Source organism: Delphinus delphis, chromosome 16, assembly GCF_949987515.2.
Source record: "Delphinus delphis chromosome 16, mDelDel1.2, whole genome shotgun sequence".
Classification (NCBI taxonomy): domain Eukaryota; kingdom Metazoa; phylum Chordata; class Mammalia; order Artiodactyla; family Delphinidae; genus Delphinus; species Delphinus delphis.
This window is the reverse complement of record NC_082698.1, coordinates 62,808,392-62,834,870: the sequence shown is the minus strand read 5'-3', so window position 1 is coordinate 62,834,870 and position 26,479 is coordinate 62,808,392. Positions and strand designations below refer to the sequence as shown.

At 45.2% G+C, this 26,479-nt stretch overlaps 1 protein-coding gene across 3 annotated transcripts in view; it reads left to right on the top strand.

Moving 5' to 3' along the window:
• Positions 1-25,664, top strand: part of HKDC1 (hexokinase domain containing 1) — a 51,354-nt gene extending 25,690 nt beyond the window's left edge. For all 3 annotated transcript variants that reach the window (XM_060034883.1, XM_060034882.1, XM_060034880.1), the window contains 13 exons: positions 801-900; positions 3,102-3,285; positions 5,975-6,130; positions 7,458-7,691; positions 8,759-9,063; positions 10,671-10,816; positions 10,910-11,029; positions 17,301-17,396; positions 17,573-17,672; positions 19,064-19,247; positions 21,195-21,350; positions 21,859-22,092; positions 24,543-25,664. In XM_060034883.1, coding sequence (XP_059890866.1) covers positions 801-900; positions 3,102-3,285; positions 5,975-6,130; positions 7,458-7,691; positions 8,759-9,063; positions 10,671-10,816; positions 10,910-11,029; positions 17,301-17,396; positions 17,573-17,672; positions 19,064-19,247; positions 21,195-21,350; positions 21,859-22,092; positions 24,543-24,690 — 2,163 coding nt within the window. In that variant the 3' untranslated portion in view covers positions 24,691-25,664. The remainder of the gene's footprint in view (positions 1-800; positions 901-3,101; positions 3,286-5,974; positions 6,131-7,457; positions 7,692-8,758; positions 9,064-10,670; positions 10,817-10,909; positions 11,030-17,300; positions 17,397-17,572; positions 17,673-19,063; positions 19,248-21,194; positions 21,351-21,858; positions 22,093-24,542) is intronic.
• Positions 25,665-26,479: the final 815 nt, after the last annotated feature.

Below are 26,479 nucleotides of genomic sequence, written 5' to 3'. Positions count from 1 at the left end.
AACCGCCACCTTTCCTCTCTGAGGCTTGAAAGGTCACTTTCTCTCCTGTCTGGCTCTTGATCCCACTTTCCACTCTCTACTCATTGAGTATTTCTGTTTGTTGAATACATTTTATGATAATTTAAAGAACTCTAAAAATATAAAAGCAAGACGTGCTCCTTGCAGAGCTGAGAAGTACACAAATAAACCCAAATGACTTGCTACCCTGACAGCATGAGGAATATATTGATGTATACCCTTGCAGTCTTTTTTCTCTTTAAAGTTGCTCTCATGTTCTTTTGTACCCTTTGTTTTTCTCTTATTGTTTTCATTTCACTTTAAAATGCTCCCCCAGACCTTGTGGAACCATGGTGTAATAACCCGCGGTGACTTGGTAGAACGGGAAGCCCATGGTGGTGCCCACGGAGAGGACTTGGCTGAGGCTGGTTCAAATGTCCCCATGGGCAAGGACTTCGGTGTTTTCTCCTGGAAACACTATTGCTCCTAGGATAAACACGCTTTTCTCAGGGTCCCTCAAACATGGGCTGGAGTCCTGGTGATCGGTCCCTCGTATTTTCATTGCTCAGAGGCTTTCACCCGCAGAGCAGGAGCATGAGTTCCACTCTTCAGCTCCCAGCTGCTCTTTCTCTCCCCCGAACCTTGACAAAGGCCTTATTCCTTACAGGCAGACCCAGAAGGCAGGATCTAGAGATTGTCTCAACCAGGCACCTTCACTGCTTTTGCTTCCTCTGTGGGGAAACATAAACGGATAACACCTCCCTCCCACCCACTGATGCCCTCTGGGACTTGTGTTCCAGCAGGACTTAGATGTGGACATCCTGGCTTTGGTCAATGACACCGTGGGGACCATGATGACGTGCGCCTATGATGATCCCTACTGTGAAGTTGGTGTCATCATTGGTAACTCAATTTGACTTCCTTTGTGGAGGAGGGTGAAAGGGGTTGGTTTGGGGCTTAGTTTCGGGGAACTCTGAGTAAATGCTGTGGGAAGGTTATTGGCACTTTCTACTCAGAAGAAGCAACATAGGGAGATGGAAAATTAATATACGCATTCATTCAACAAGTGTTTACTGAGCGCCCGTTGTGTGCCGGGCCTCGTGCTCTGCATCAGATTCTCAGTGGTGAGAGTCCCAAAGGTTCCTGTGCTCATGAAGCTTTCAGCGCGGAGGTGGGTGAGAGACCGAAAAGGCCTAAACAAGTAACATAATTTCAGGTGGTGGTTAGTACGATAAGGAATATAAAGCAGGGTGATGTGACTGAGAGTGACTGTGGTGCGGTGGTCAGGCCGGGCCTTGCTGAGAGGTGACATTCGAGCCGGGACCTCAGTGATGAGGAAGACGGAGCGAAGCAGAGCTGGTGAGGAAGAGAGTCCCTGTGGCCTCTGAGGTGGGAATGAGTCCGGGGTGCTCGAGAAACCCTAAAAGCCTGAATCAAAGCGAGTGAGGCTGAGGGTAGAAGGCCTTTCACGTGAGAGAGTGGACAGGACTGGGCAGGTGGCCTAGGACACGGAGCACAGTCACTGGAAGGTCTTTGGCTTTTACCCCAGGGGAGACAGGGCACAGGAGGACGTTGGGTGGCGGATGGATAAGTGGGGTGTGCATTTTTATTTATTTTTTAATTATAAATTTATTTATTTTTTGGCTGCGTTGGGCCTTCGTTGCTGCGTGTGGGCCTGGACCAGGGAGGCCGCAGTGCAGCGGGGGTGTCTGGTGGGTGGTCCCAACACCTGAGCTGGGAGGGGCTCTCCTGGAGGGGTCCATGAGAAGGCTGTGCAGGGGACAGTAAGGCCAAATGGACCGGGTTTATAGGCTGTTCTCAAACATCCCTGCAGCTTCCCTTTTCCTTTACCACTATTGGGGGAAGTTTTCTGAATTGCTTTTCATTAATTTCCAACTCACTCTCCTCAGCCTGACTTTCCCAAAGGGCAGGATCTCTACAGCGGAGGGGCTTGATCTGACTTCCTGTTTCTGGAGCCCCACACCTCTGAGTGGGCCTGGCGCTTGTCTGTCATGGCATCTGCTACTGCCCACTGTGTGCATCTTAGCGACTGTGTCTGGTAACCTGCCAATTGGGTGCCATGCCTAAACAGTGTCTGTGCCTTTCTGAGAAAAGCGTTTTCCAAATATTCTATTACACTCTGATTCTCTACATCTCTTATTTCTCATGTTGGCTTTAAAATTCTGACACCAGAGTATCAGCCAGGGGAAGATACTTTAAAAAAAAATATTTTTTTAAGACAGCTTTATTGGGGAATTCCCTGGCAGTCAGTGGTTAAGACTCCGTGAGCCCACTGCTGGGGACCTGGGTTCGATCCCTGGTCGGGGAACTAAGATCCCGTAAGCCACGCGATGTGGCCAAAAACAAAAACAAAAGCTTTACTGAGGCATAAAATCCTCTCATTTAGTTGTATAATTCAGTGATTTTTAGTGAACTTATAGAGTTTTGTAACCATCACCACAATCCAATTAGCACATTTCCATTATCCCAATAGGTCCCAGACCTACTGGCTGCAGATTGTGCCCACCTGCAGCCACTCACCACTACTCAAGTGTCTGAGGTATTTCCTTGCAGTGAGTTTGTGTTTGAATAATGGCATGTTGCTTTCTTACGTGATAGCTCATCACTGTCAAAGATAAGGATGTAGCTTATGCTAGGAACAATTTGTGGCAGGCTATGAGTAAGGAATATTTTTAGTATCAAATAGAGAAGAAGCTAAGTAGCATAAGGAAAGGATTAAAAATATGACTGTGGGTTGGTGATTTTTTTTTTAATATATTTACGAAGTTTGGTTAACTCATCCTCCTCTTAGTAAATATACTGTCAGCTTTCATACATATTCATCAGGGACTTCTTCACAATTGACTCCATTGATAACAGCAAACCATTAACACCCTGACAAGTGTAGGCTTGGCATGTCAGCTTTATTCCTCATGAACTCCCCAGCTGGCCAAAAGCTGCTTCCCTCAGCGAGAACCAGCCCCCGGAGTGGATCAAAAGCACTTTGTGATGCGTTCAGAGGACTCTTGGGCAGTTGAGAGTCCCCGCTGTCTCTGTCCAGCTGGGAGCCCTCACGTCTGTTTTCTCCCTGATCCCTCGTCCAGGCACGGGCACCAACGCGTGCTACATGGAGGACATGAGCAACATCGAGCTGGTGGAAGGTGACGAAGGGAGGATGTGCATCAGCACCGAGTGGGGGGCCTTCGGGGACGATGGGGCCCTGGAGGACATCCGCACCGAGTTCGACCAGGAGCTGGACCTCGGCTCTCTGAACCCCGGGAAGCAGCTGTGAGTACCCTGCGCTGTAATCTGGGCATCGGCACCAGTAAATGTCCACTTACTCAGGTATGCTGTATCCCTGGGAGGCTTCTTAGCTGTGACTCGTTATCCATCACAGGGAGTTTATGAATCAAGGCTTGTATTTCAGTTTCACTGGACAGATGAGGAAAGTGAAAGCCAAGGAAATCGAGTGATTCGAATTCAGTCCAGAGGAAGGGGAGATACGGCTGTGAACTAGGTGTCCTGCCTTCTTGGCGCATTTGGATGAGTGGCCACAGAACAAACCAGTGCAGCCTGAGGAAGCACACACTCCTCGTCTGTGTTTCCCTTCCGCCCCGCCCCCTCCTTCTCCGAGGCCTAATCATGCAGCACCTGGTATGAGTCCGTCTCAGTCTCACGTCTTGCCGAGCCTTTCTCTGCTCCCATCCCACACTCACCTGTGGTATAAGTGTTCAGGGTCTGCCTCAGCTCTGCCTGTATGCTGAGCTCCCAGAAGGCGGCTACACCTGTGATTTTCCTTTCCTTTCTACACATAGGGTCTTACACATTATTGCAGTTCATTAAGTGTTTGTTAAAAAAAAAGTGTTGAATGAAAAAACGCTTAGAATTTTAAAAAATAATTTCAGACTTACAAAAAAGTAGTGAAAATAGTATAAAATTCCCCTTCACTCAAATTCCCTAATAGTAACATTCTCTCTCTGTGTATATGTATATACACAGACACATAAAATACATAAAATACATAAAATACACATATGTCTATATAAAATTATTTTTCTGAACATTTGAGACTAAAATTGCAAACATAATATCCCTTCACCCCTAAATACTTCAGAGTGTATTATCTGAAAAGAATTACATTCTCTTATATAATTAAAGTATAATTGTCAAAATTAGGAAATTAACACTTAATCAGTTCTAATCTCTCATTTACAGATCTTACTCAAAACTCACCTGCTGCCCCACTAATGTCCTTTATAAAAAAAAAAATTGTCCTGGTCCAGGTCCAGGATCACACATTACATGTTGCTGCCGTGTCTCTTTAGCCTCCTTTAATCTTCTGTAATATCTGTTTGGTTTTCATGATCTTCAAGCATGCAAGCCATTTATTTCACAGAATGTCCCTCAACTTGGATTTGTCTGACGTTTCCTCATGATTAGATTCAGGGGATGTATTTTTGGCAGGACTATCACACAAGTGGTGTGTGTCCTTCCCTGGGCATCGGATCTGGAAGCACATGTTGTTTGTTCCGTTACTGGGGATGCTAACTCAGATCACTTGGTTTAGGGGATATGAAAGAGGTTTCTGCACCATAAGGTTATTATTATTCCCTCTATAATGAATAAGTATCTGGTGAAGAGATACCTTGAGACTATGTAAATATCCTGTTTCTCATTAAACTTTCACTCTCTAGTTTTAGCATCTATTGATGAATTTCTAGATCCATCATTCCCTGTAGGTTATTAGTTGTTGTTCTACTATAAGTAAGAGCTTTCCTATCTCCTCCATTTATCTACTTATACTAATATGGATTCTTTTTTAATTTAATGGGTTATAATTCCTTCCTATTATATTTCTTTTGACATTCAAATTCTTTTCAGATTTAGCCAGTGGAAGCTCCTTCAAGCTAGTCCCTGTGTCCTTTTGACATGATTCCATCACTCTTTAAGTACTTCCTTGTTTTCTGGCACAGTAAGATGCTCTAGGCTCACCATGCACTTGCCCAGCCCCAGCCCTGAAATCAACCATTTTCCCCAGAAGCCCTGGTGAATAAATATTTTAAGTACCACCTAGAAACCACTCAACACTAGAAGTGCATACCTGGGGAGCAAATTTCTGCTTTGGATGCACCTGGTCCCCAGCACACACCCATTTCACTGGTGACACAGAGCAGCCACAGCCCAAGGAAGTGGTGCCCTTTTGGGGACTTTATCATCCTCATCTTATCCACTTCACTTAAAATAAATTCCACTCCCCCAAACCCAACCTGGATTTCTTTTGATTGTCTTGTTTCTGCAATGTTCTAAGACTTTATATGAAATAGATAAAGTTGATTAGGAAACAGGTTGCCCTTGATTTTGTATCTTATGTTTGCAGAATAAAAATTATATTTAATAGTTTACTTGGGAAACAATAAGTAATTGCTTGTTGTATGCAGACTGAGAGTCCAGGTGTAGGTAGCCTGGTGGGATATTTCATCCATATTATTGTAGAACCTCTCTGGAGCTATCCAAGCCCATCTTACAGACACAGCATGTTTCTGTCTTGGGCAGAAACATGTAGGAGTTGGAAGCATTTGAAATTTGGATTTGTCATGCTCTGGTTGGTGATCCTGGGAAAGTACCTGAAGTCTCTGAAGTTGAGATTCCTTATGCCTAATATGAGAATGGCACCCCCGTGGCCAAGGGTGATTTGAGATAAAGATTTTTGGAATCAAGCACTTTGTGATCAGGAAAGAATCTTCGGTTTCCTCTAGTTTAGTCCTCGCCTTTTACAGGTGAGAAGAATGTAGCTCAGAGAGGATGAGTGGGCTCCCAAGGGTACCCCAAGCTGGGACAGGGACTGAGGCCTCCTGACCTGTAAAGAGGCCCTTCCACTACTTGTGCTCCAAACCATGGGCTGTGGCTCATGGGCTTTGGGAAAGGATACTGCATAACCAAAGGCATTGCTGCCACTGATCTGTTCACCAAATTGTAGGTTTGAGAAGATGATCAGCGGCCTGTACTTAGGTGAACTCGTCAGGCTCATCTTGCTGAAGATGGCCAAGGCAGGCCTCCTGTTTGGCGGCGAGAAATCCTCCGCTCTCCACATTAAGGGCAAGATTGAAACACGGCACGTGGCTGCCATGGAGAAGTAAGCTGCTGGCAGGGTCCCTTCCACCTTGACTCTGTGGAGGGTTAGGGTGGGCAACCAAGGAGTGGTGTGCTCGTGGTGGTGGTGCACAGAAGGAACCAGATCTTCCTTCTTCACAGGACGATTTCATACCTGGACACAGCTTCAGGTGGATTAGCAATGCCTGCCATGCCTCACATGTGGCTTCTTGTTGGTTTCAGCAGCCAGGGATTCTGCTGTCGGAGGTCTGCACCCTCCTCATGTTTTGTTACCTTTTTCCTCACTGAAGTGGTGACGTAACTTTTTTTTTTTTTTTTTGGCGGTGTGCTGGCCTCTCACTGTTGTGGCCTCTCCCGTTGCGGAGCACAGGCTCCGGACGTGCAGGCCCAGCAGCCACGGCTCACAGGCCCAGCCGCTCCGCGGCATGTGGGATCTTCCCGGACTGGGGCACAAACCCGTGTCCCCTGCATCGGCAGGCGGACTCTTAACCACTGCGCCACCAGGGAAGCCCGGTGACATAACTGTTTTAGGGTCACAGACCCCTTTGAGAATCTGATTTAAGTTCTGGACCCTTTACCCCCAAAATGCACATTTGCACACCATTTTGCTTATAATATCAGGGCATCCTTGGACCCGTTAAAACCCAAGCATGGAATCCAAGTTAAGAATTCCTGCTGTAGCAATAACCTTCTCTACCTGGTGCTGTCAGGGACTGGCTTTGGCTTTGGCTTTGGTGATTAGGGGGCTCACACAAAGGTGTGCAGTGGGGAGCTGACTGGTGGTGGTGGCTGGCCCCAGTCGACCCAGGATCCTGCTCCTCAGGCTTAGAAACCCTGGCATTACCCTGAGCTTTGCAATCAGCTTGGATTCTGAGTTCAACAGGGTGACATCTGACTTCCAGAGTCTGTGTTTATGCAGAGCTTGGCAGAGACTGAGTTTCCGTCAAAGGCAGTATAGCACAGGATGCTTAAAGGGGTGGGCTCTGTAATCGAACTGCCTGAGTTCAAATCCTGCCCCTTGCACTTACCAGCTTTGTGCCTGTGGACAGGTTACCTACCCTGTCTGTGCCTCAGATCCCTCTTCTGTGCAGTAGGATAATGACAGTACTCCCCCCAGGATTGTTGTGAGGGCTGAGTTAACACATGTCAAGTCCTTAGACAAGCACCTGGCACATAGTGTGCCATAAATAGTGGCTGCCGTGATCACTGGTGAAATCGTCATTATTATCACATGACTATGTGCCAGCCTGTTTATTTTCACAGTCCTGAGAGGTGGGAATGCTGGCTCTCTGAGGGGGACTCCCACGGGATGGAGAAGTGTGGTCCTCTCATTCCTATCTCCTGGCTAGGTATAAAGAAGGCCTGGCTAATACAAGAGAGATCCTCACGGATCTGGGCCTGGAGCCTTCGGAGGCCGACTGCGTCGCGGTCCAGCACGTCTGCACCATCGTTTCCTTCCGCTCAGCCAATCTCTGTGCAGCGGCCCTGGCAGCCATCCTAACACGCCTGCGGGAGAACAAGAAGCTGGTGCGGCTCCGGACCACGGTGGGCATGGATGGCACACTCTACAAGATCCACCCCCAGTGAGTGCTGGCCGCCTGCCCACACCCCCTGCAAATGAGTCCAGTCTGTCTGCTTGGAACCGAGTCCAGTTTTGTCTCTAAACTACGCTGCTTCTCTGGGTTGCTGGACCCAACTGCCTTCTGTGGTTCTGAGATTACAGGGGAAGGGGTGAATTCAGAGATTACATTCATCTAGCTGGCTGGGTTGCTTTAGGGGATCATTCTTAAAGGAATATTCTGCTAAAATCAATTGCCCGACTAGCAAAGCCGTGTATTTATCCATCTGTCTATCCATCTGTTCATCTATCTATCCATTATTATTATTATTAAATACTTGCTATGTGGTAGGATTGGAAAGTAAGATACACCCAGTTAAAAATGGGGAAAAATCAGGATGGCAGGGGTTGCCAAGTCCACATGAAAGATACCAGTAGGAAGACAGTATCGTTTGAGTCTACTTGGGGGGAAAACAATAACAGCAGTAAAAGACACTATTCAACTATTCATTCTTTCATCGCTTTTATCCTTTTGCCTTTATTCCTCAAAGTTTCATTAAGCACCTGCTACTTGTCAGGCTCTGTTGTAAGCTCGGTAACAGAGCAGTGAAGAAAACCCAGTCCCTACCCTTATGGAGCCTAAGTTCTGTTGGGTTGGCAGACAGTAAACAAACAGGGAAATGAGAATTTCCCAGAAGGAGGGAGCACAAAAGTCCCTCTGACTAACAGAGGTGTTATTGGAAGTCAGGTGGGTACACCTGGGAAGAGCTAGGGAAAGAACCCTTCCCCCTTGGGCAGAGATGATGTTCAGCCAATACATTACGTGTGGACATGCCCTACTGCTTACAATATTAGTGATAAAATAACCACTTCTTTGAGCCTTCCAAGTGTCCCTTCCACTGTCCCAGCTGCCCTGGTCCCTACCCCTAGTCACCTCCATCTTCCCCCTCCATCCAGCAGCTGAAGGGGTGAGCCTTGGCCCAGCAGGGCTCCCCGGGAGCCCGTTCCTCTGCTACACCTGTGTCTGTTCCTATTGGCTGGGCCCGGGCCTTGATGATTTTTACATATTTTGCCATCCCCCCCCACCTCCAGATACCCAAAACGCCTGCACAAGGTGGTGAGGAAACTGGTCCCGAACTGTGACGTCCGCTTCCTCCTGTCGGAGAGTGGCAGCACCAAGGGGGCCGCCATGGTGACCGCAGTGGCCTCCCGCGTGCAGGCCCAGCGGAAGCAGATTGACAAGGTGCTGGCTTTGTTCCGGCTGACCCGAGAGCAACTTGTGGGCATTCGGGACAAGATGCGGGTTGAGCTCGAATACGGGCTGAAGAGGGACACCCACCCGCTGGCCACGGTCAAGATGCTGCCCACCTACGTCTGCGGGATGCCAGATGGCACAGGTGGGCCGTGCACAGCTCCCTTCTCTGATGGGCCACCCAGAGCTCGTATCAAAACTCCTTAAATCCAGTTAGGTCTTTTGTTTCAAGAGCCTTGGGTTCATGTCTGTAATGGAGGGAGGAGGGTTGGGGTAGAAGGTTAGTACTCTGCTCAATCTGTTTGCTTTGGCTGATCCACGGCACTGGCAGTGAAGACTACCTAAGTTAGGTTCCATGTGTGTGAAGACCCACATGCTGTTCCCAGGGGCTGCCATCTGGACACTTGGAGTGTCTGGCTTGTCTTCCACCCTCTTCTCTGGCTCTCTTCTCTCCTGGGGCTTGGCTCTCTTCCTCTCCCCTCTCTTCACTTTCTGCCCCTGACTTTTCCGATACTTGATCCTTCTCCTGGTCCTCTGTGCTCGTCTGACGGTAGCCACAAAACAGTGAGGTCAGTTCTTTAGACAGGTTACTCCACCTCTTTGAATCTCATGAGTCTCACCCAGATATAATGACCTTTGTAAAATGCTTCATGGCTTTAATTTGCTTTTGAACGTTTAATTTCATTTTGTGCTCACACCTACTCTGTATGTTATATAAAGAGAATGATTCCCATTTTATGGATGCCAAAACTGAGACTCAGAGGGGTTAGGTGACATACTCAAGGTCACACAGTTGTACTTGGAATCTCTCAACAACAAAGATCTTTTCTAGAGCCAGTATCGTTTGAGTCTACTTGGGGGGAAAACAATAAGAGCAGTAAAAGACGCTATTCAACTATTCATTCTTTCATAGCTTTTATCCTTTTGCCTTTATTCCTCAAAGTTTCATTAAGCACCTGCTACTTGTCAGGCTCTGTTGTAAGCACGGTAACAGAGCAGTGAAGAAAACACAGTCCCTACCCTTATGGAGCCTAAGTTCTGTTGGGCTGGCAGACAGTAGACAAATAAACGCCAGGTGATGCCATGTAATGACAGGGCTATGAAGAAAAATAGACCACCGTCAGGGGTAAGAGAACTGTCTGAGAGTGAGGTCGTTGGCAAATTCAAGGAACAGCAAAATGACCAGTGTGGCTAGAACAGAGTGAATGAGGCAGGGAGAGAGGTGAGGAATCACACAGAACAGACTGACATGCTCTGCAATGTCAGAGAACCGAGAGGCACTGCACTGGGGGGCCCTGGACGGTGATGTACGTCAGACTCAATACAGTTTCTTATTAGTCAGGTGGGGTTGTGAGAATCCAGGGAAGGGGCGAGCAGGACAGAAGAATCATTTCATGCTCAGGATGAACAGCTCCTCTAGGCCATATGACAGGATGGAAGCATCTTCCCGAGTCCATTGTAGTCAGGTAGCCTGGCCTGGATTCACCCTCAGAGCCTCCCTGAGCATAAGTATCATGTGTGGCCTTTACCAGACAGCAAGAAAAGCAGGCTGGCCTCAGATGGGCTCAGGGTGCCTGCCCAGTGCCCTGACACTGTGCTTGGTGACTGCCATACCCCTTTGGCCCATGAGCCCCAGGCAGGCAGGCTCTGGATCTGCTCACTTTCAGCATCACCTCTTCCTCCCAATGCCTGCACACAAGGCCCTGCTCGGTGCGTGCTGGTGGAATGCAGCCCCCACTTTCTCCACCACAGAGAAAGGAAAGTTCCTTGCCCTGGATCTCGGGGGAACCAACTTCCGGGTCCTCCTGGTGAAGATCAGAAGCGGACGGAGGTCAGTGCGAATGTACAACAAGATCTTCACCATCCCCCTGGAGATCATGCAGGGCACTGGCGAAGAGGTAAGTGCCGGGCAGGGGGATCCGCACTCCGAGGTGCCAGCCTGCCACCCTGTACAGTGCAGGCCTGGCATGACTCCCGCTCTCTGCCTGCAGCTGTTTGACCACATTGTGCAGTGCATCGCTGACTTCCTGGACTACATGGGCCTCAAGGGAGCCCAGCTGCCTTTGGGCTTCACATTCTCATTTCCCTGCAGGCAGGCGAGCATTGACAAGGTAAGACGGCCCAGCCTGGTGGGTCCATTTCCTCCTACACCTGGGGAATCTCGAGACAGCTCTGAGTCACTGTTCATTTTATTTCGGGGTCTCAGGTTCAGGGCAGCTGGGGAGACATGATCGAGAATTTGGACCATTTAAGTTTCTTCTATTTACTGTGTCCCCTTTTCATTATTATTGTTTCTTTGATTGAAGTTTACAAAATAATTTAGTGTACTATACAATAAAGGGACACTTGGATAAGGCTACTGTTAAAAGAGAGGTCAAATCATATTATCGAGAGATAAGAAGAGGTAAGGACCAGTTAAGGCCAGTTATAACTCTTAGTCTACAATATTACCTGGGTCTTCCTGTGTAAACAGGGAAATGCAGTAGGTCGTAGGGTTTTTCTTGTCTGATGAACAAAAGCATACCAGTGCCTCAGAAGAAATGCATTTCTTTCCTGATATTAGAATTTCAGGAGTTTATCACATAGGCACTTACCTAGTTGACATTGAAGAACATCACAGATAATGATTTTAATACATTACTCATAATAATTTAGAAATGTACATCACAAGATTTTTCTTGGAATTCTTGGATAAAAGCACCATTCACCAGCTTATGGAGAACAGAGTACTCTCTCTTGCTCTCTGATAGGCTTATGTCAACCAAACTTACAAGACTGGCATAAAAGCAGAACACCACTCCTCAATTTATAGAGAGAACTCTGGTCAGCACAGCAAGTCAGCCAGAGAGCTCATGACAATAATAAGAATGACACCAAAGATTTGTTAAGATTTTGTCTAATCCAGTCAATGTCCCCATGATGTACACACTAGTTTTGCTTTGTTTATTTTACCATTTCTTATTGTGGTAAAATAGATATAACATTTACCACTTTGACTGTGTTTAAGTGTACACTGGTACACTTAAAAAGTACAAGTGTACTGTGGCGTTAACTACACTCACATTGTTATGAAACTGTCACCACTATCCATCTTTCGAACTCTTTCATCTTCTCAAACTGAAACTCTATACCCATTAAACAATAACTCCTCACTTGCCTCTCTCCCAGCCCCTGGTAACCTTTATTTTACTCTCTGTCTCTATAAATTTGACTGTTCTAGGTACCTCATATAAGTAGAATCATAACAGTATTTGTTATTTTGTGACTGGCTTATTTCACTTAGCATAATGTTCTCAAGGCTCATCCACGTAGAATTTCCTTCCTTTTTAAAGCTGAGTGATATTTTATTGCATGTATACACACTATTTTTTTTTTTTTTTTGCGGTACGCGGGCCTCTCACTGTTGTGGCCTCTCCCGTTGCGGAGCACAGGCTCCGGACGTGCAGGCTCAGTGGCCATGGCTTATGGGCCCAGCCGCTCCACGGCATGTGGGATCTTCCCGGACCGGGGCACGAACCCATGTCCCCTGCATCAGCAGGCGGACTCTCAACCACTGTGCCACCAGGGAAGCCCAGAAAAAACTTTTGACAAAATTCAACACCCATTTATGATAAAAACTCTCCAGAAAGTAGGCATAGAGGGATCTTACCTCAACATAATAAAGGCCACATATGACAAACCCACAGCAAACATTGTTCTCAGTGGTGAAAAATTGAAACCATTTCCACTAAGATTAGGAACAAGCCAAGGTTGCCCACTGTCACCTCTGTTATTCAACATAGTTTTGGAAGTTTTAGCCACAGCAATCAGAGAAGAAAAAGAAATAAAAGGAATCCAAATCAGAAAAGAAGTAAAGCTGTCACTGTCTGCAGATGACATGATACTATACATAGAGAATCCTAAAGATGCTACCAGAAAACTACTAGAGCTAATCAATGAATTTGGTAAAGTAGCAGGATACAAAATAATGCACAGAAATCTCTTGCATTCCTATACACTAATGATGAAAAATCTGAAAGAGAAATTAAGGAAACACTTCCATTTACCATTGCAACAAAAAGAATCAAATACCTAGGAATAAACCTACCTAAGGAGACAAAAGACCTGTATGCAGAAAACTATAAGACACTGATGAAAGAAATTAAAGATGATACAAACAGGGGCTTCCCTGGTGGCGCAGTGGTTGGGAGTCCGCCTGCCGATGCAGGGGACACGGGTTCGTGCCCCAGTCCTGGAAGATCCCACATGCTGTGGAGCGGCTAGGCCCATGGGCTGTGGCTGCTGAGCCCGCGCGTCTGGAGCCTGTGCTCTGCAGCGGGAGATGCCACAACAGTGAGAGGCCCATGTACCGCAAAAAAAAAAAAAAAAAAAGATGATACAAACAGATGGAGAGATATACCATGTTCTTGGATTGGAAGAATCAACATTGTGAAAATGACTATACTGCCCAAAGCAATCTGCAGATTCAATGCATTCCCTATCAAACTACCAATGGCATTTTTCACAGAACTAGAACAAAAACGTTCACAATTTGTAAGGAAACACAAAAGACCCCGAATAGCCAAAGCAATCTTGAGAAAGAAAAACGGAGCTGGAGGAATCAGGCTCCCTGACTTCAGACTATACTACAAAGCTAAAGTGATCAAGACAGTATGATACTGGCACAAAAACAGAAATATAGATCAATGGAATAGGATAGAAAGCCCAGAGATAAACCCACACACATATGGTCACCTTATCTTTGATAAAGGAGGCAAGAATATACAATGGAGAAAAGACAGCCTCTTCAATAAGTGGTGCTGGGAAAACTGGGCAGCTACATGTAAAAGAATGAAATTAGAACACTTCCTAACACCATACACAAAAATAAACTCAAAATGGATTAAAGACCTAAATGTAAGGCCAGATGCTGTCAAACTCTTAGAGGAAAACATAGGCAGAACACTCTGTGACATAAATCACAGCAAGATCCTTTTTGACCCACCTCCTAGAGAAAGGGAAATGAAAACAAAAATAAACAAATGGGACCTAATGAAACTTAAAAGCTTTTAGACAGCAAAGGAAACCATAAACAAGATGAAAAGACAACCCTCAGAATGAGAGAAAATATTTGCCCATGAAGCAACTGACAAAGGATTAATCTCCCAAATTTATAAGCAGCTCAGGCAGCTCAATATTAAAAACACAACCCAACCCAAAAATGGGCAGAAGACCTAAATAGACATTTCTCCAAAGAAGATATACAGATTGCCAACAAACACATGAAAGGATGCTCAACATCATTAATCATTAGAGAAATGCAAATCAAAACTACAATGAGGTATCACCTCACACCAGTCAGAATGGCCATCATCAAAACATCTACAAACAATAAATGCTGGAGAGGGTGTGGAGAAAAGGGAACCCTCTTGCACTGTTGGTGGGAATGTAAATTGATACAGCCACTATGGAGAACAGTATGGAGGTTCCTTAAAAAAGTAGAAACAGAACTACCATACGACCAAGCAATCCCACTACTGGGCGTATACCCTGAGAAAACCGTAATTCAGAAAGAGTCATGTACCACGATGTTCACTGCAGCACCATTTACAATAGCCAGGACATGGAAGCAACCTACGTGACCATCGACAGATGAATGGATAAAGAAGGTGTGGCACATATATACAATGGAATATTACCCAGCCATAAGAAGTGAAGTCATACAGAGTGAAGTAAGACAGAGAAAAACAAACACCGTATGCTAACTCATATATATGGAATCTAAAAAAAAAAAAAAAAAGTGGTTTTGAAGAACCTAGGGGCAGGACAGGAATAAAGACGCAGACGTAGAGTATGGACTTGAGGACATGGGGAGGGGGAAGGGTAAGCTGGGATGAAGTGAGAGTGGCATGGGCATATATACACTACCAAATGTAAAATAGATAGCTAGTGGGAAGCAGCTGCATAGCACAGGGTGATCAGCTGGGTGCTTTGTGACCACCTAGAGGGGTGGGATAGGGAGGATGGGAGGGAGACGCAAGAGGGAGGAAATATGGGGATATATATATACATATAGCTGATTCACTTTGTTATAAAGCAGAAACTAACACACCATTGTGAAGCAATTATGCCTGAATAAAAATTAAGAAAAACAACAACAACTAGAAATAGAACTACCATGTGACCCAGCAATCCCACTACTGGGCATATACCCTGAGAAGACTATAATTCAGAAAGAGTCATGTACCACAGTGTTCATTGCAGCACTATTTACAGTAGCCAGGACATGGAAGCAACCTAAGTGTCCATCTACAGATGAATGGATAAAGAAGATGTGGCACATATATACAATGGAATATTACTCAGCCATAAAAAGAAACAAAGTTGAGTTATTTGTAGTGAGGTGGATGGACCTAGAGTCTGTCATACAGAGTGAAGTCAGTCGGACAGAGAAAAACAAATACTGTATGCTAACACATATATATGGAGTCTTAAAAAAGAAAAATTTCTGAAGAACCTAAGGGCAAGACAGTAATAAAGATGTGGATGTGGAGAGTGGACTTGAGGACACGGGGAGGGGGAGGGATGGGCTGGGACGAGGTGAGAAAGTGGCATGGACATATGTATACTACTAGATATAGAACGGATGGCTGGTGGGGAGAAGCTGCATAGCACAGGGAGATCAGCTTGGTGCTTTGTGACCACCTAGAGGGGTGGGATAGGTAGGGTAGGAGGGAGATGCAAGAGAGAGGGGGTATGGGGATATATGTATATATATATAGCTGATTCACTTTGTTATATAGCAGAAGCTAATGTACCATTGTAGAGCAATTATACTCCAATAAAGATATTGAAAAAAAAATTAATACACATGGGAAGGAGGAAGCTGTGTGCAGCTGTCCATGGTCCTGAATGATCCAGGGCACAGGTGCACCTCCTGACTCAGGACACTGGGCCTTCAGGCCTCTCTCCCAGCAGTTCTGACAGGTTCATGAAGACACAGCTAAGAAGGAGGGGAGACCAGTGGACAGCTGGGAGCAAAGCCATTGATGGCTGGGGAGAAAAAAGAGAGACTTAAAAATTGAAGTAGAGTTGATTTACAATATTATATTAGTTTCAGGTATACAACATAGTAATTTAATATTTTTATAGCTTATACTCCATACAAGGTTATTACAAAATATTGACTATATTCTCTGTGCTGTACATTACATCCTTGTAACTTATTTATTTTATACCTAGTAGTTTATACCTCTTAATCCCTTTCACCTATTTTGCCCCTCTCCTCACTCCTCACCCTTCTGGTAACCACTAGTTCCCAGAAGAGAGACTTAGGTGTGGTACATATATACAATGGAATATTATTCAGCCATAAAAAAGAATTAAATTGGGTCATTTGCAGAGATGTGGATAGACCTGGAGACTGTCATACAGAGTGAAGTAAGTAGAAAGAGAAAAACAAGTATCGTACATTAACGCATATATATGGAATCTAGAATGAACTGGTTTGCAAGGCAGAAATAGAGACACAGATGTAGATAACAAATGTATGGACACCAAGGAGGGGAAGTGGTGGAGGGGGATGAACTGGGACATTGGGATTGATATATACACTAATATGTATAAAATAGCTAACTAATAAGAACCTGCTGTATTAAAAAAATAAAATTCAAAAAAAAATTAGAAATACTTTTTCTCGGTATTATAAAAATTATACAGGCTAATTTTAGGAAAATTAGAAAATATAGGCAAACAAAAAGGAGAGACTAAAAGGTACCAGTAATCTTGTACACAGAGGGAACCACTGTCAACCCCCTGGTGTGTGCATTGTTCCAGGCCTTTTTCCAGATTTGAGTGTGTGTGAGTTTTAAAATAATAATAGAATAATTCACCATCTATATTTGTTTAATGTGAGTTCACTTAACAGTGTATGGTGAGCATCTTTCTCTAACATCTAACGTCTCTTAAAGCATTATGTTTTTATGGTTGTAGAGCATTTCCTATATTGATGTACAAGATGATAGATCCATATTGTTGGAATGACAGGATGCCTCTAGTTTTTCCTGTGAAACAATGCTTTGATTAACATTTTGCAGCTTTATCACAAAGAAATGATTGATTGGGTAAATTAGAACTGGCCTTTGTTCTGTGCAGTCATGGCCAGGGAACATGCGTTGACCCTTGATAAATATGAGTTGCTGCAATTATTCCTCAGCAGTAGACCTTGTCTGAGCATCACGCTCTGTGGCACCTCTGGGCCCAGTGTTAGGGCTACAGATGGAAGCACAGTCAAAAGCATTTGACTACCCGTCAGCTATAGTGCCTTGCATCTATTTGATGCTGAGATTGTGTAGTGGTCCCAGCAAACTATTGCGCAAATGAATTTGCCCTCCTTTCTTACAGGGAACACTCATTGAGTGGACCAAAGGCTTCAAGGCTACTGACTGTGAAGGGGAAGATGTGGTGGACATGCTCAGGGAAGCCATCAAGAGGAGAAATGTACGTTACGGTGTTAAGGCTCATGCCTGACCTTGCCCCTTCCTCGAGGCCCCTCTGCTCTGCCATCCTATACCCAGCCCTGTGACTCTGGCCTCTGCCCACATCAGGCTGATGTGCCCCTCCTGAGCCTGTTTGGCTTGCACATCCTACTTATAGTAGAGCTGCTTCCTTTGCAGGAGTTTGACCTGGACATAGTCGCAGTTGTGAATGACACAGTGGGGACCATGATGACCTGTGGCTATGAAGATCGTAATTGTGAGGTTGGCCTGATTGCAGGTAAGTGATCAGGCATGTCCTATTGGCCTACTCCCATCTGATCTTTTAGAGGTTCCCTTTTAACATAGTGAAGGGCAGGGGGCCATTGTTCCATTACATAGAGGTTCTGAAGCCAGCTTTCTCCAAAGTAGAGACAGAGTTAAGGTTGGGATTCCAGGTCTCCTAATTCTCAAGTCTTTACTTAACATCTTTTTCCCTAAGGGTCCTAAGCCAAGGTTTTCTTTTCTGTTGAGGAAGGAGAATAACGTAGAAAGAGGGGACTTTCAAATTAGCGCCTTGGGGCAGATTATTCTGGGAGGAAGGAGACCCCAGTTGGATCAGGTTGGCACGGGGCTGAGGGAGCTAGATTTTCATGTTGGCTCCAACGTGCACCTCCTCTGTTCTCTGACCTCTTCTGGCTGTCAGGATGCACAGGATGGAGAAGAGTTGGAAAGAAACCTAGGAGAGAAGAAGGGAGTGGCCTGAGGTATGATATAGGCCTTTTAAGGGTCTTTTGGAAAAGTCTGGCAGTGTTTAAGTGCAAGGGTCGATTCCAGGGGGATACTCTAACAGGTGAGGGGACAGGTGGTATTTGAACAGGTGGAGACAGGGGTGATGGGCATTCTCAGTGACAGGCACGGGTTAAGTAATCACAGAATCTGGGAAAGTTGTTCCAGCTGGTTGTCTGGGCTTCCTGCGTTTAAGTAGTACATAGAACAGGAGATGGGGATATATTGAGATGTCTTCAATGCCAACTAAGAGGTTTCATCTCACTCCAACACTTACCTACTTTGTGACCTTGGGCAGGTTGCTTATTCTGTCTGGACTTGAGTTTCCTCATCTGTGGGAAGGGATGGGCTAGATCTAGGAGGACAAAGAGGTAAGATTTGTTTGATTGATGATAATAGTTGCCTGGACTGTTGTGTTGAGAATAGTTCTGAGACCAGGTCATGGACAAAGGAGAAGAGGGTGGCCTTCAGATGCCAGGTGTCTACTTATCCAAGACCAGGTATTCCTCATGGTCCCTTCCAGCTCTGACTGCTAATTCTGTGACTGCTTGGAGCTTACTTGGTGTGCCTGTGGCTTATCAATAATCATGAGGAGAAGGAGGAGGAGGATAATGATATCACAGGTACCAATTCTATGTGGAGGAAACTTACGAACATCGTCTCATTTCTTTTTTCTTTATAACAAATCTATAAAGCAGGTATTATTTCCTTTTTACAGATGAAGTAATTGGCTCTCTGAAAGATGAGATGCTTGTCTAGGGTCACCCAGCTATGAGTGTAAAGCTAGAGTCCACACCCAGTTGTATCTGACTCCAAACCTAAATTCCTATCTACTGTACCCTGCTGGCTCTTTAAGACGTAGTGGTGTCTTTTGAAGACTAAAGTCCTATCTTGACCTTTTAGGAACAGGCAGCAACATGTGCTACATGGAGGAGATGAGGAACATTGAACTGGTGGAAGGGGATGAAGGGAAGATGTGCATAAACACAGAGTGGGGAGGATTTGGAGATAATGGCTGCCTAGATGACATCCGGACCCAGTACGACAAGGAGGTGGACGAGGGGTCCTTGAATCCTGGCAAACAGAGGTGAGGAGGGCAGATGTGTGCATTTATGCAGGTTGTGCAGTGTACGACTTCAGCAGATCTAAGGGGGCGCCATTTTCATGTTACAGACACCATAGTTTGTATATTTATGACAACTCTCCATCAGATGTTAGTGAAATGTCTTATTTGAACGAAAGCATAAAGTTATGACAAGTTTCCAACAAAGAGAAAGAAGGTGAGCCTCTTTCTAATTACCACAATGTACCATAAGGTCTAGTGGTGGCTTTGGAAGTGAGGCAGAGGTTGTCAAAAAGTCCATTCACTGTGGACTGGGTGTCCCAGAGGTGGGACATGGTGACTTACTGGGCCCTCTCAAGATGGGCTTCTAGTAGGTCCAGTTTAGAGGTCAACATCCTTAGTCTTTCAAGAGCAGGCTGCCAGGTTGGTGATCTCTGTTATTCTGGGGGTGGGGAAGTGGCTGCAGGTGATGGGTGGGAGTCCTGGTTCTCAGCCATGACGTTGTGTCCCAGCATGGGTCACAGTCACTTTGTGAGGTGTATTGCAATTGATAACCATACTAAAAATACTGAAAATAATGATGGTTTAAAAAAAACACAAAACAGAGTACATGTTCACTTGCATTCTCACATACCTTCTTGAATAGGAGAGAAAGGGGTAGACAGGGATAGAGCTAGCGTGTGGTGGATTGATCATTAGCCTGAGCCCATCCATTACGACAGGGATCGGCAAACTTTTTCTGTAAAGGACCAGATAGTAGATGTTTTACTGTCAGGCCATATGGTCTTTGTCACAACTAAACCCAGTGTCTTACTATATAATATAAGATGAAAATATACATTTATCCTGATGGATGATATCCAAGTGGAAAGTTTGAGCAGATAGGAAATGTAATGGGATGCCTGGGCCACAGGTGCCTCACTGACTGTTGAACTGAGAAAACTCAATAGGAAGAGGCTCGACAAGACCAAGACCAGCCCTGGTGGTCCCTCACCTTCCTTTGGCACTAGTCTTTGTAGGTGGGAGGCAGGTGAATTGTGGTCAGCCCAGCTGAACCAGGGACCAAAACACAAGGGACCTTAACAAAGGGCCTTACCTCTAAATCCCAAGTTGGGGCATCCAAGTTTTATGTCTGAATCCACTGGAAGCTCACAGTTTTGGAGTGAGAGTTTAAGGGAGTGATATACTTGAATTCACCTGCTGTCACCATTATTTGTCTAAGTGTCAGTTCTTTAGACGGATGAGGTCCTGAGCAGTTAAGAGAACACAAGTCCAGCACGTAAGTCTCAGGCACACTCAGATTTCCATGTGACCCTGCAGGCAGTGGCAGTCCAGCTCTGCATCATTGTTACTAATACTGTCACACATACCTGGGCAGCGTGCCTGATCAGTGCCTGTCGATTGCAAAGCTCCTTTTTCTCTTGCACCTTCCGCCTTGGAGCTCACAGCCTGATAGAAAGGGGGAAGGGAGCTAACATTTTGGACCACCCTTGGTGTGTGCATACAGTTTAAATGTGTTATCTCATGGAGCAAAAGCTCTAGTGGAACAGATTTCTTCAAATACAAAGCCAAGGAGAACTAGCTTTGGGGCCAGGAAAGGGACTCACTTTAGCTTGGTGTCTACTGTGCACCAGACGGTTGCCTCCCAACAGTCTTGTGGGGTCAGGGTTTTGCTCCCTGTTTTATAGATGATGGTTTAAAGTGCTTGCTCAGGTCATGCAACTAATGTGTGGCAGAGCTGGGACCTAGTTCTTGCTCAATATGGCTCCAAAGCCTGGTCTTCCCACATCATACTGTCTCCTGCATGCACTTCTCTGGGCCTGCTGCCCACTCTGACCCACTGCAACCCAGGCAGCTGGTGGATGCCAATGGCATGCCTTCCACACTCTGACTTGTGATCCTTTCGGATCACACCACTCACCAGCACTGATTTTCCTGCTCTCGCCAACCTTATCCCTCTTCTCTAAACAGATACGAGAAAATGACCAGTGGGATGTACCTGGGGGAGATTGTGCGGCAGATCCTGATTGACTTGACCAAGCAGGGTCTTCTCTTCAGAGGGCGGATTTCAGAGCGTCTCCGGACCAGGGGCATCTTTGAAACCAAGTTCTTGTCTCAGATTGAAAGGTGACTCGTGATCAATTTCACCTGCTTGGCTTGATGTGACAGGCCCTATGTTGGATGTGCCGCTGTCACACCAGGTTCCGGCAGATTTGAAATTTAAAAATAAAAAGAATAAGGGCCTGGCTGGGCATAGGGTTGCCTCCTGGGGTTGCTCTCTCTCTCCAGCTGTATGAGGACCACAGCACCCAGCTGAGGGTCCAGCAGCCTGTCTGGGCCCCGAGGTTCCTAAATGGTTACACAGGAGTTAACTTAGGCTAAAAAATGATCCTCTTTTGATCCTGAAAAGATGATGTGCTCACACTTTATTCTTTAAAGATGATGGGACTTCCTGGGGGTGGCAGACCTTCTTGAGTCTCAGCTTCTAAGGCATCCTGCTCCAATCTTACCATTGCTTGGATCATTTTCTTCTCCCTCCCGCTTGAGCATCTAGGGATGGGGGCCTGTGAGCCCCACGGAGCGGGTTCTAGGACCCCAGGAATAGGTCCTGACGTCCTGCTCTGCTTGCCTGCAGCGATCGGCTGGCCCTCCTCCAGGTCAGGAAGATCCTGCAGCAGCTTGGCCTGGACAGCACGTGTGAGGACAGCATCGTGGTGAAGGAGGTGTGCGGAGCTGTGTCCCGGCGGGCGGCCGAGCTCTACGGTGCCGGCCTGGCCGCTGTCGTGGAGAAGAGGAGGGAAGACCAGGGGTTTGAGCACCTGAAGATCACCGTGGGTGTGGATGGCACCCTGTACAAGCTGCACCCGCAGTGAGTGCTCCAGAGAGGCAGGGGTGGGGCTGCTGAGGCTGAGTGTGGACCCTGGGGAATCTGACAGACAAAGTGCAGGCCCTGGGGGCTCTGCTTCCTAGTGCTGTGATGTGGGGTGTTCACCACCCTCTCTGAACCCCAGGCTCCTCATCTGTAACAGGCAGGCAGTAATAATCTCTGCCTCCTAGGCCTGCATCAGGGTTGAGTGAGTTCCTACATGAAAAGTGCTCTACACAGTGCTCAGTAAATACAAGTGATTATTATTAACACAGTCTCACCTGACCTCACAGGGAGCAATGAGAACTGACTATTTTGCACAGTACAGAGCATGTGACAAGTATGAGCTCAGAGTCAGGAGGCAGAAGGATTAAGAGTGAGTTTGAATCCTGGCTTCACCACTTAGAAGCTGGGGGGCCCAGGGCCAGTTTCTTACCCCCTTTGACCCTAATTCTTTATCTCTAAAATGGTGACAAAAATCATACCTACCCCATAGGCTGTCAGGAGAATTAAGTCAAATAGTGTCTGTAGACTACGTGGCACATCGAAAAGATGGCAGTGAAAGCTTTTATTTTTATTTAATGTTTTATATTTTGTTTTGGGGATGAAGCTTATAAAAGCTTATAGAAATTTCCAATCCTGCTGAAATGTATACATGAGCATATTATTACTGTAATCCTTGATTCTTAGCCCTTCCTATGATGCTGACTAATTATCCAGAATAACTGACTAATATCTTTTCTTCATTTTCCCCTTGGGGGTCATATTTTTGGTGTGGTTCCTACAAGCCTCTTCCTTTGAACCAAGACCTGACCAAGAGACAGAAACCACATGACCATTTCAATAGGTGCAGACAAAGCAGTTGATAAAATCTAGCACCTTTCATGATAAGAGCACTCAACGAACTAGGAATAAAGGAGCTTCTTTAATCTGATAAAAGCATCTATGAAAAACCCACAGCTGACATCATACTTAGGGGCGAGACACTGGATGCTTTTCCCTTAAAATTAGGATGAAGACAAGGATGTCCACTCTTGCCACTGCTGTTCAACATTGTACTGCTTCTAGCACTGCCTCCAGATGGTTGTGTGGTTTTGCCTCTCAGGCAAGTTTTGATTCAAGGGAGAGGCTTATAGGAACCAGACCAAAAATGTGTGACCTCAAGCAGAAAATCAAGGGTGAGTCTACACAAGGCAGTTAGGCAAGAAAAAGAAATAAAAGACACCTATATTGGAAAGGCAAAACTAAAACTGTCTTTGCAGATGACATGATTTTGTATATAGAAATCCTAAGGAATCCACAAAAAGCTATTGGAAGGAGCTGAGAAACAAATTCAGCAAGGTTTCAGGATGCAAGATCAGTGTACAAAAATCATTTGCATTTCTTTGCATTAACAATGAATAATCTGAAAATGAAATTAAGAAAATAGCATCAAAAAGAATAAAATACTTAGTAGTAAATTTAATAAAAGAAGTGTAAGGCATGTACATTGAAAACTACAAAACATTGTTCAAATAAAGAAAACCTAAATAAATGGAAAAACATCCCATGCTAGTGGATTGTGAAACTTAAGATTGTAAAGAGAGCAACTTCCCAAATCTTTTGTTTCTAATTGAAGTATAATTGACATGCAATATTATATTAGTTTGAGGTATACAACATAGTTATTTGACATTTATGTGATCACCACAACGTCTAGTAACCATCTGTCACTGTATAAAGTTATAGCAATATTATTGACTATGTTCTCTATGCAGTATATTATCCCCCGACTTACTTATTTTATAACTGGAGGTTGGTGCCTCTTAATACCCTTCATCTATTTTGCCCAACCCTCTAGTCCCCTCCCTTGTGACAATCACCAGTAGTTTGTTCTCTGTATCTGTAACACTGTTTCTGTTTTGTTTGTTCATTTGTTTTGTTTTTTAGATTTCACATATAAATGAAATCATGTAGTATTTGCCTTTCTCTGTCTGACTTATTTCACTTAGCATAATACCCTCTAGGTCCATCCATCTTTTTTGCAAATGGCAAGATTTCATTCTTTTTATGGCTGAGTAATATTCCGTTGTGTATATATGTACCATATCTTCTTTATCCATTCACGTATTGATGGGCACTTGGGTTGCTTCCATATCTTGGCTATTGTAAATAATGCTGCCGTGAACATAGGAATGCATATATCTTTGCTAATTAGTGTTTTTGTTTCCTTTGGATGAATACCCAGGAGTGGAATTAGTGGATCATATGGTAGTTCTATTTTTAATTTTTTGAGAAGCCTCCATACTGTTTTCCATAATGGCTGCACCAATTTACATTCTCACCATCAACTGATGAATGGATAAGCAATCTATTTTCCATCTATGCAATGGAATATTATTCATAAAAAGGAAGAAGTACTGATACACGCTACAACTAAGTGCTGATGATGCTTCTCTTTTTCTTTCTTATAGCTTTTCTCGGATATTGCAGGAAACTGTGAAAGAACTAGCTCCTCGATGTGATGTGACATTCATGTTGTCAGAAGATGGGAGTGGAAAGGGAGCAGCTCTGATCACTGCTGTGGCCAAGAGGTTACAGCAGGCACGGAGGGAGAACTAGGAACCCCTTGGGGTTGGGCCGCATGTGCCTTGGATACTGACCAGCCTTTCCTCTGGCAGATGAGTTGGTCAGAGACCAGCAGGCAAGCTTCTGGCTGACTTCACCTTCTGGATAGCCAAAAGAGAACCCCAGGTTCTTGGGTACTCTTAGCATTTTGTTACTGGTTTTCAAGGGCATTAAATGACATCTCTGTTTGGCGTGTTTGGACCAAAGATGGGCCAACTTATAAAATCAAAGCATTGGGCCCAAGAGATCCCCTTTCAGCAAGTCTTTCAGTTGAGACCTGAGCTGTTAGTTCTCTATGGCTTTGGGTCCTGTGGCTGCTGGGCTTAGAAACAAATACACGATCTGCCCATGTGGCCTGGCTGGCTGAATTCCCCACTGGGATGCTTCAGCCATTGCTTGTAATAGATTGAGCCATCTACTTGTGGATGCACATTTGAGAGGGATTGGGGCTTAATCAACTGGAGATCGAATCTAACTTGTCATTAACTTGTCATGTTGACTTCAAGCGTGAAGAGAGAACAAAAACTTTGGAGTATTCAGCCCCAGGATGAAGAAGCGTTGATTGCCAGGGAGCCCTGTAGGAAACTTGTCATGCTTAAAGTGAGTTATATCAGCACTCTGTAGGATTTTGTTTCTCAGTAAACGTGTGTGATGGGGAGGGTGCTGTTTGGGGCACCTGTTATCATTTTACATGTGGTTTTTGTCACTGCTGATAATTGTTTTAAGGACTGTTAGGTATATGAAATCCAGTAAATGAATAAAAATATTTGATTTCCCAAGAATCTTTGCATGAGGTTTTAATATTTCATCTGGGAGGCTTGCTTGGTCACTTCACGCTCTGTTGGTGGAATAGAGTCAGAAGTTGCTGACAGCATCTCTCTAGTTCAAACTTCTTACCAACAGGGGAAAAATATATGGAATATCTTCTATAATAACTTTGACAGATTATCCGAATTTCATTTAAATGAATACTGGTTGGGCATTTACCACATGATTCTACAGCTATTGCTTTTTTTTTTTTTTTTTTTTTTTTTTTTGCGGTACGCGGGCCTCTCACTGTTGTGGTCTCTCCCGCTGCGAAGCACAGGCTCCGGACGCGCAGGCTCAGCGGCCATGGCTCACGGGCCCAGCCGCTCCACGGCATGTGGGATCTTCCCGGACCAGGGCATGAACCCATGTCCCCTGCATCGGCAGGTGGACTCTCAACCACTGCGCCGCCAGGGAAGCCCAGCTGTCGCTTTTGAACAGCTGGAGTTGACCAGAAGTCCTTTCACCCTCCAAACTAACCTATGCCTCTCTGGAACTTGGCCCCTCCCACATGCCCCATCAGTCTCCATTCTACCCTCCAGAACTAAGAGGAATTGGCCTGTTCCTGACCATTTTCCCAGTGGACATCCCCTCTCTCTTTCTCTTCATTTCATCACCTACCCCACACCTCTCTGCCCTTTATCTGAACCACCCATAACTTTCTACCTTGTCACAGAGTTATCTGTATGCATTTCTTATTTGGCCTGGTAGATTGTAAGATCTTTGTTAGATACGTTTTTGTTTTGCCCCAGTGAACTCAGTGCTGTGCCATTCTTATTAAATACTTACTGGATGGAGGCACGATTGAAATAAAGTGTTCCAAGAAATGTTTCTTAGAAAAAGTGGAGACCATTATCATGGGAAACAAACTGAAAAGAATAATATTCCAGATCATCCAGGTTGATTTACTCTGATTTATGTACTTATTCCTAGTGCTAATTGTCACCATGTGCTGAAGCAGGATGTTCAGACAGAC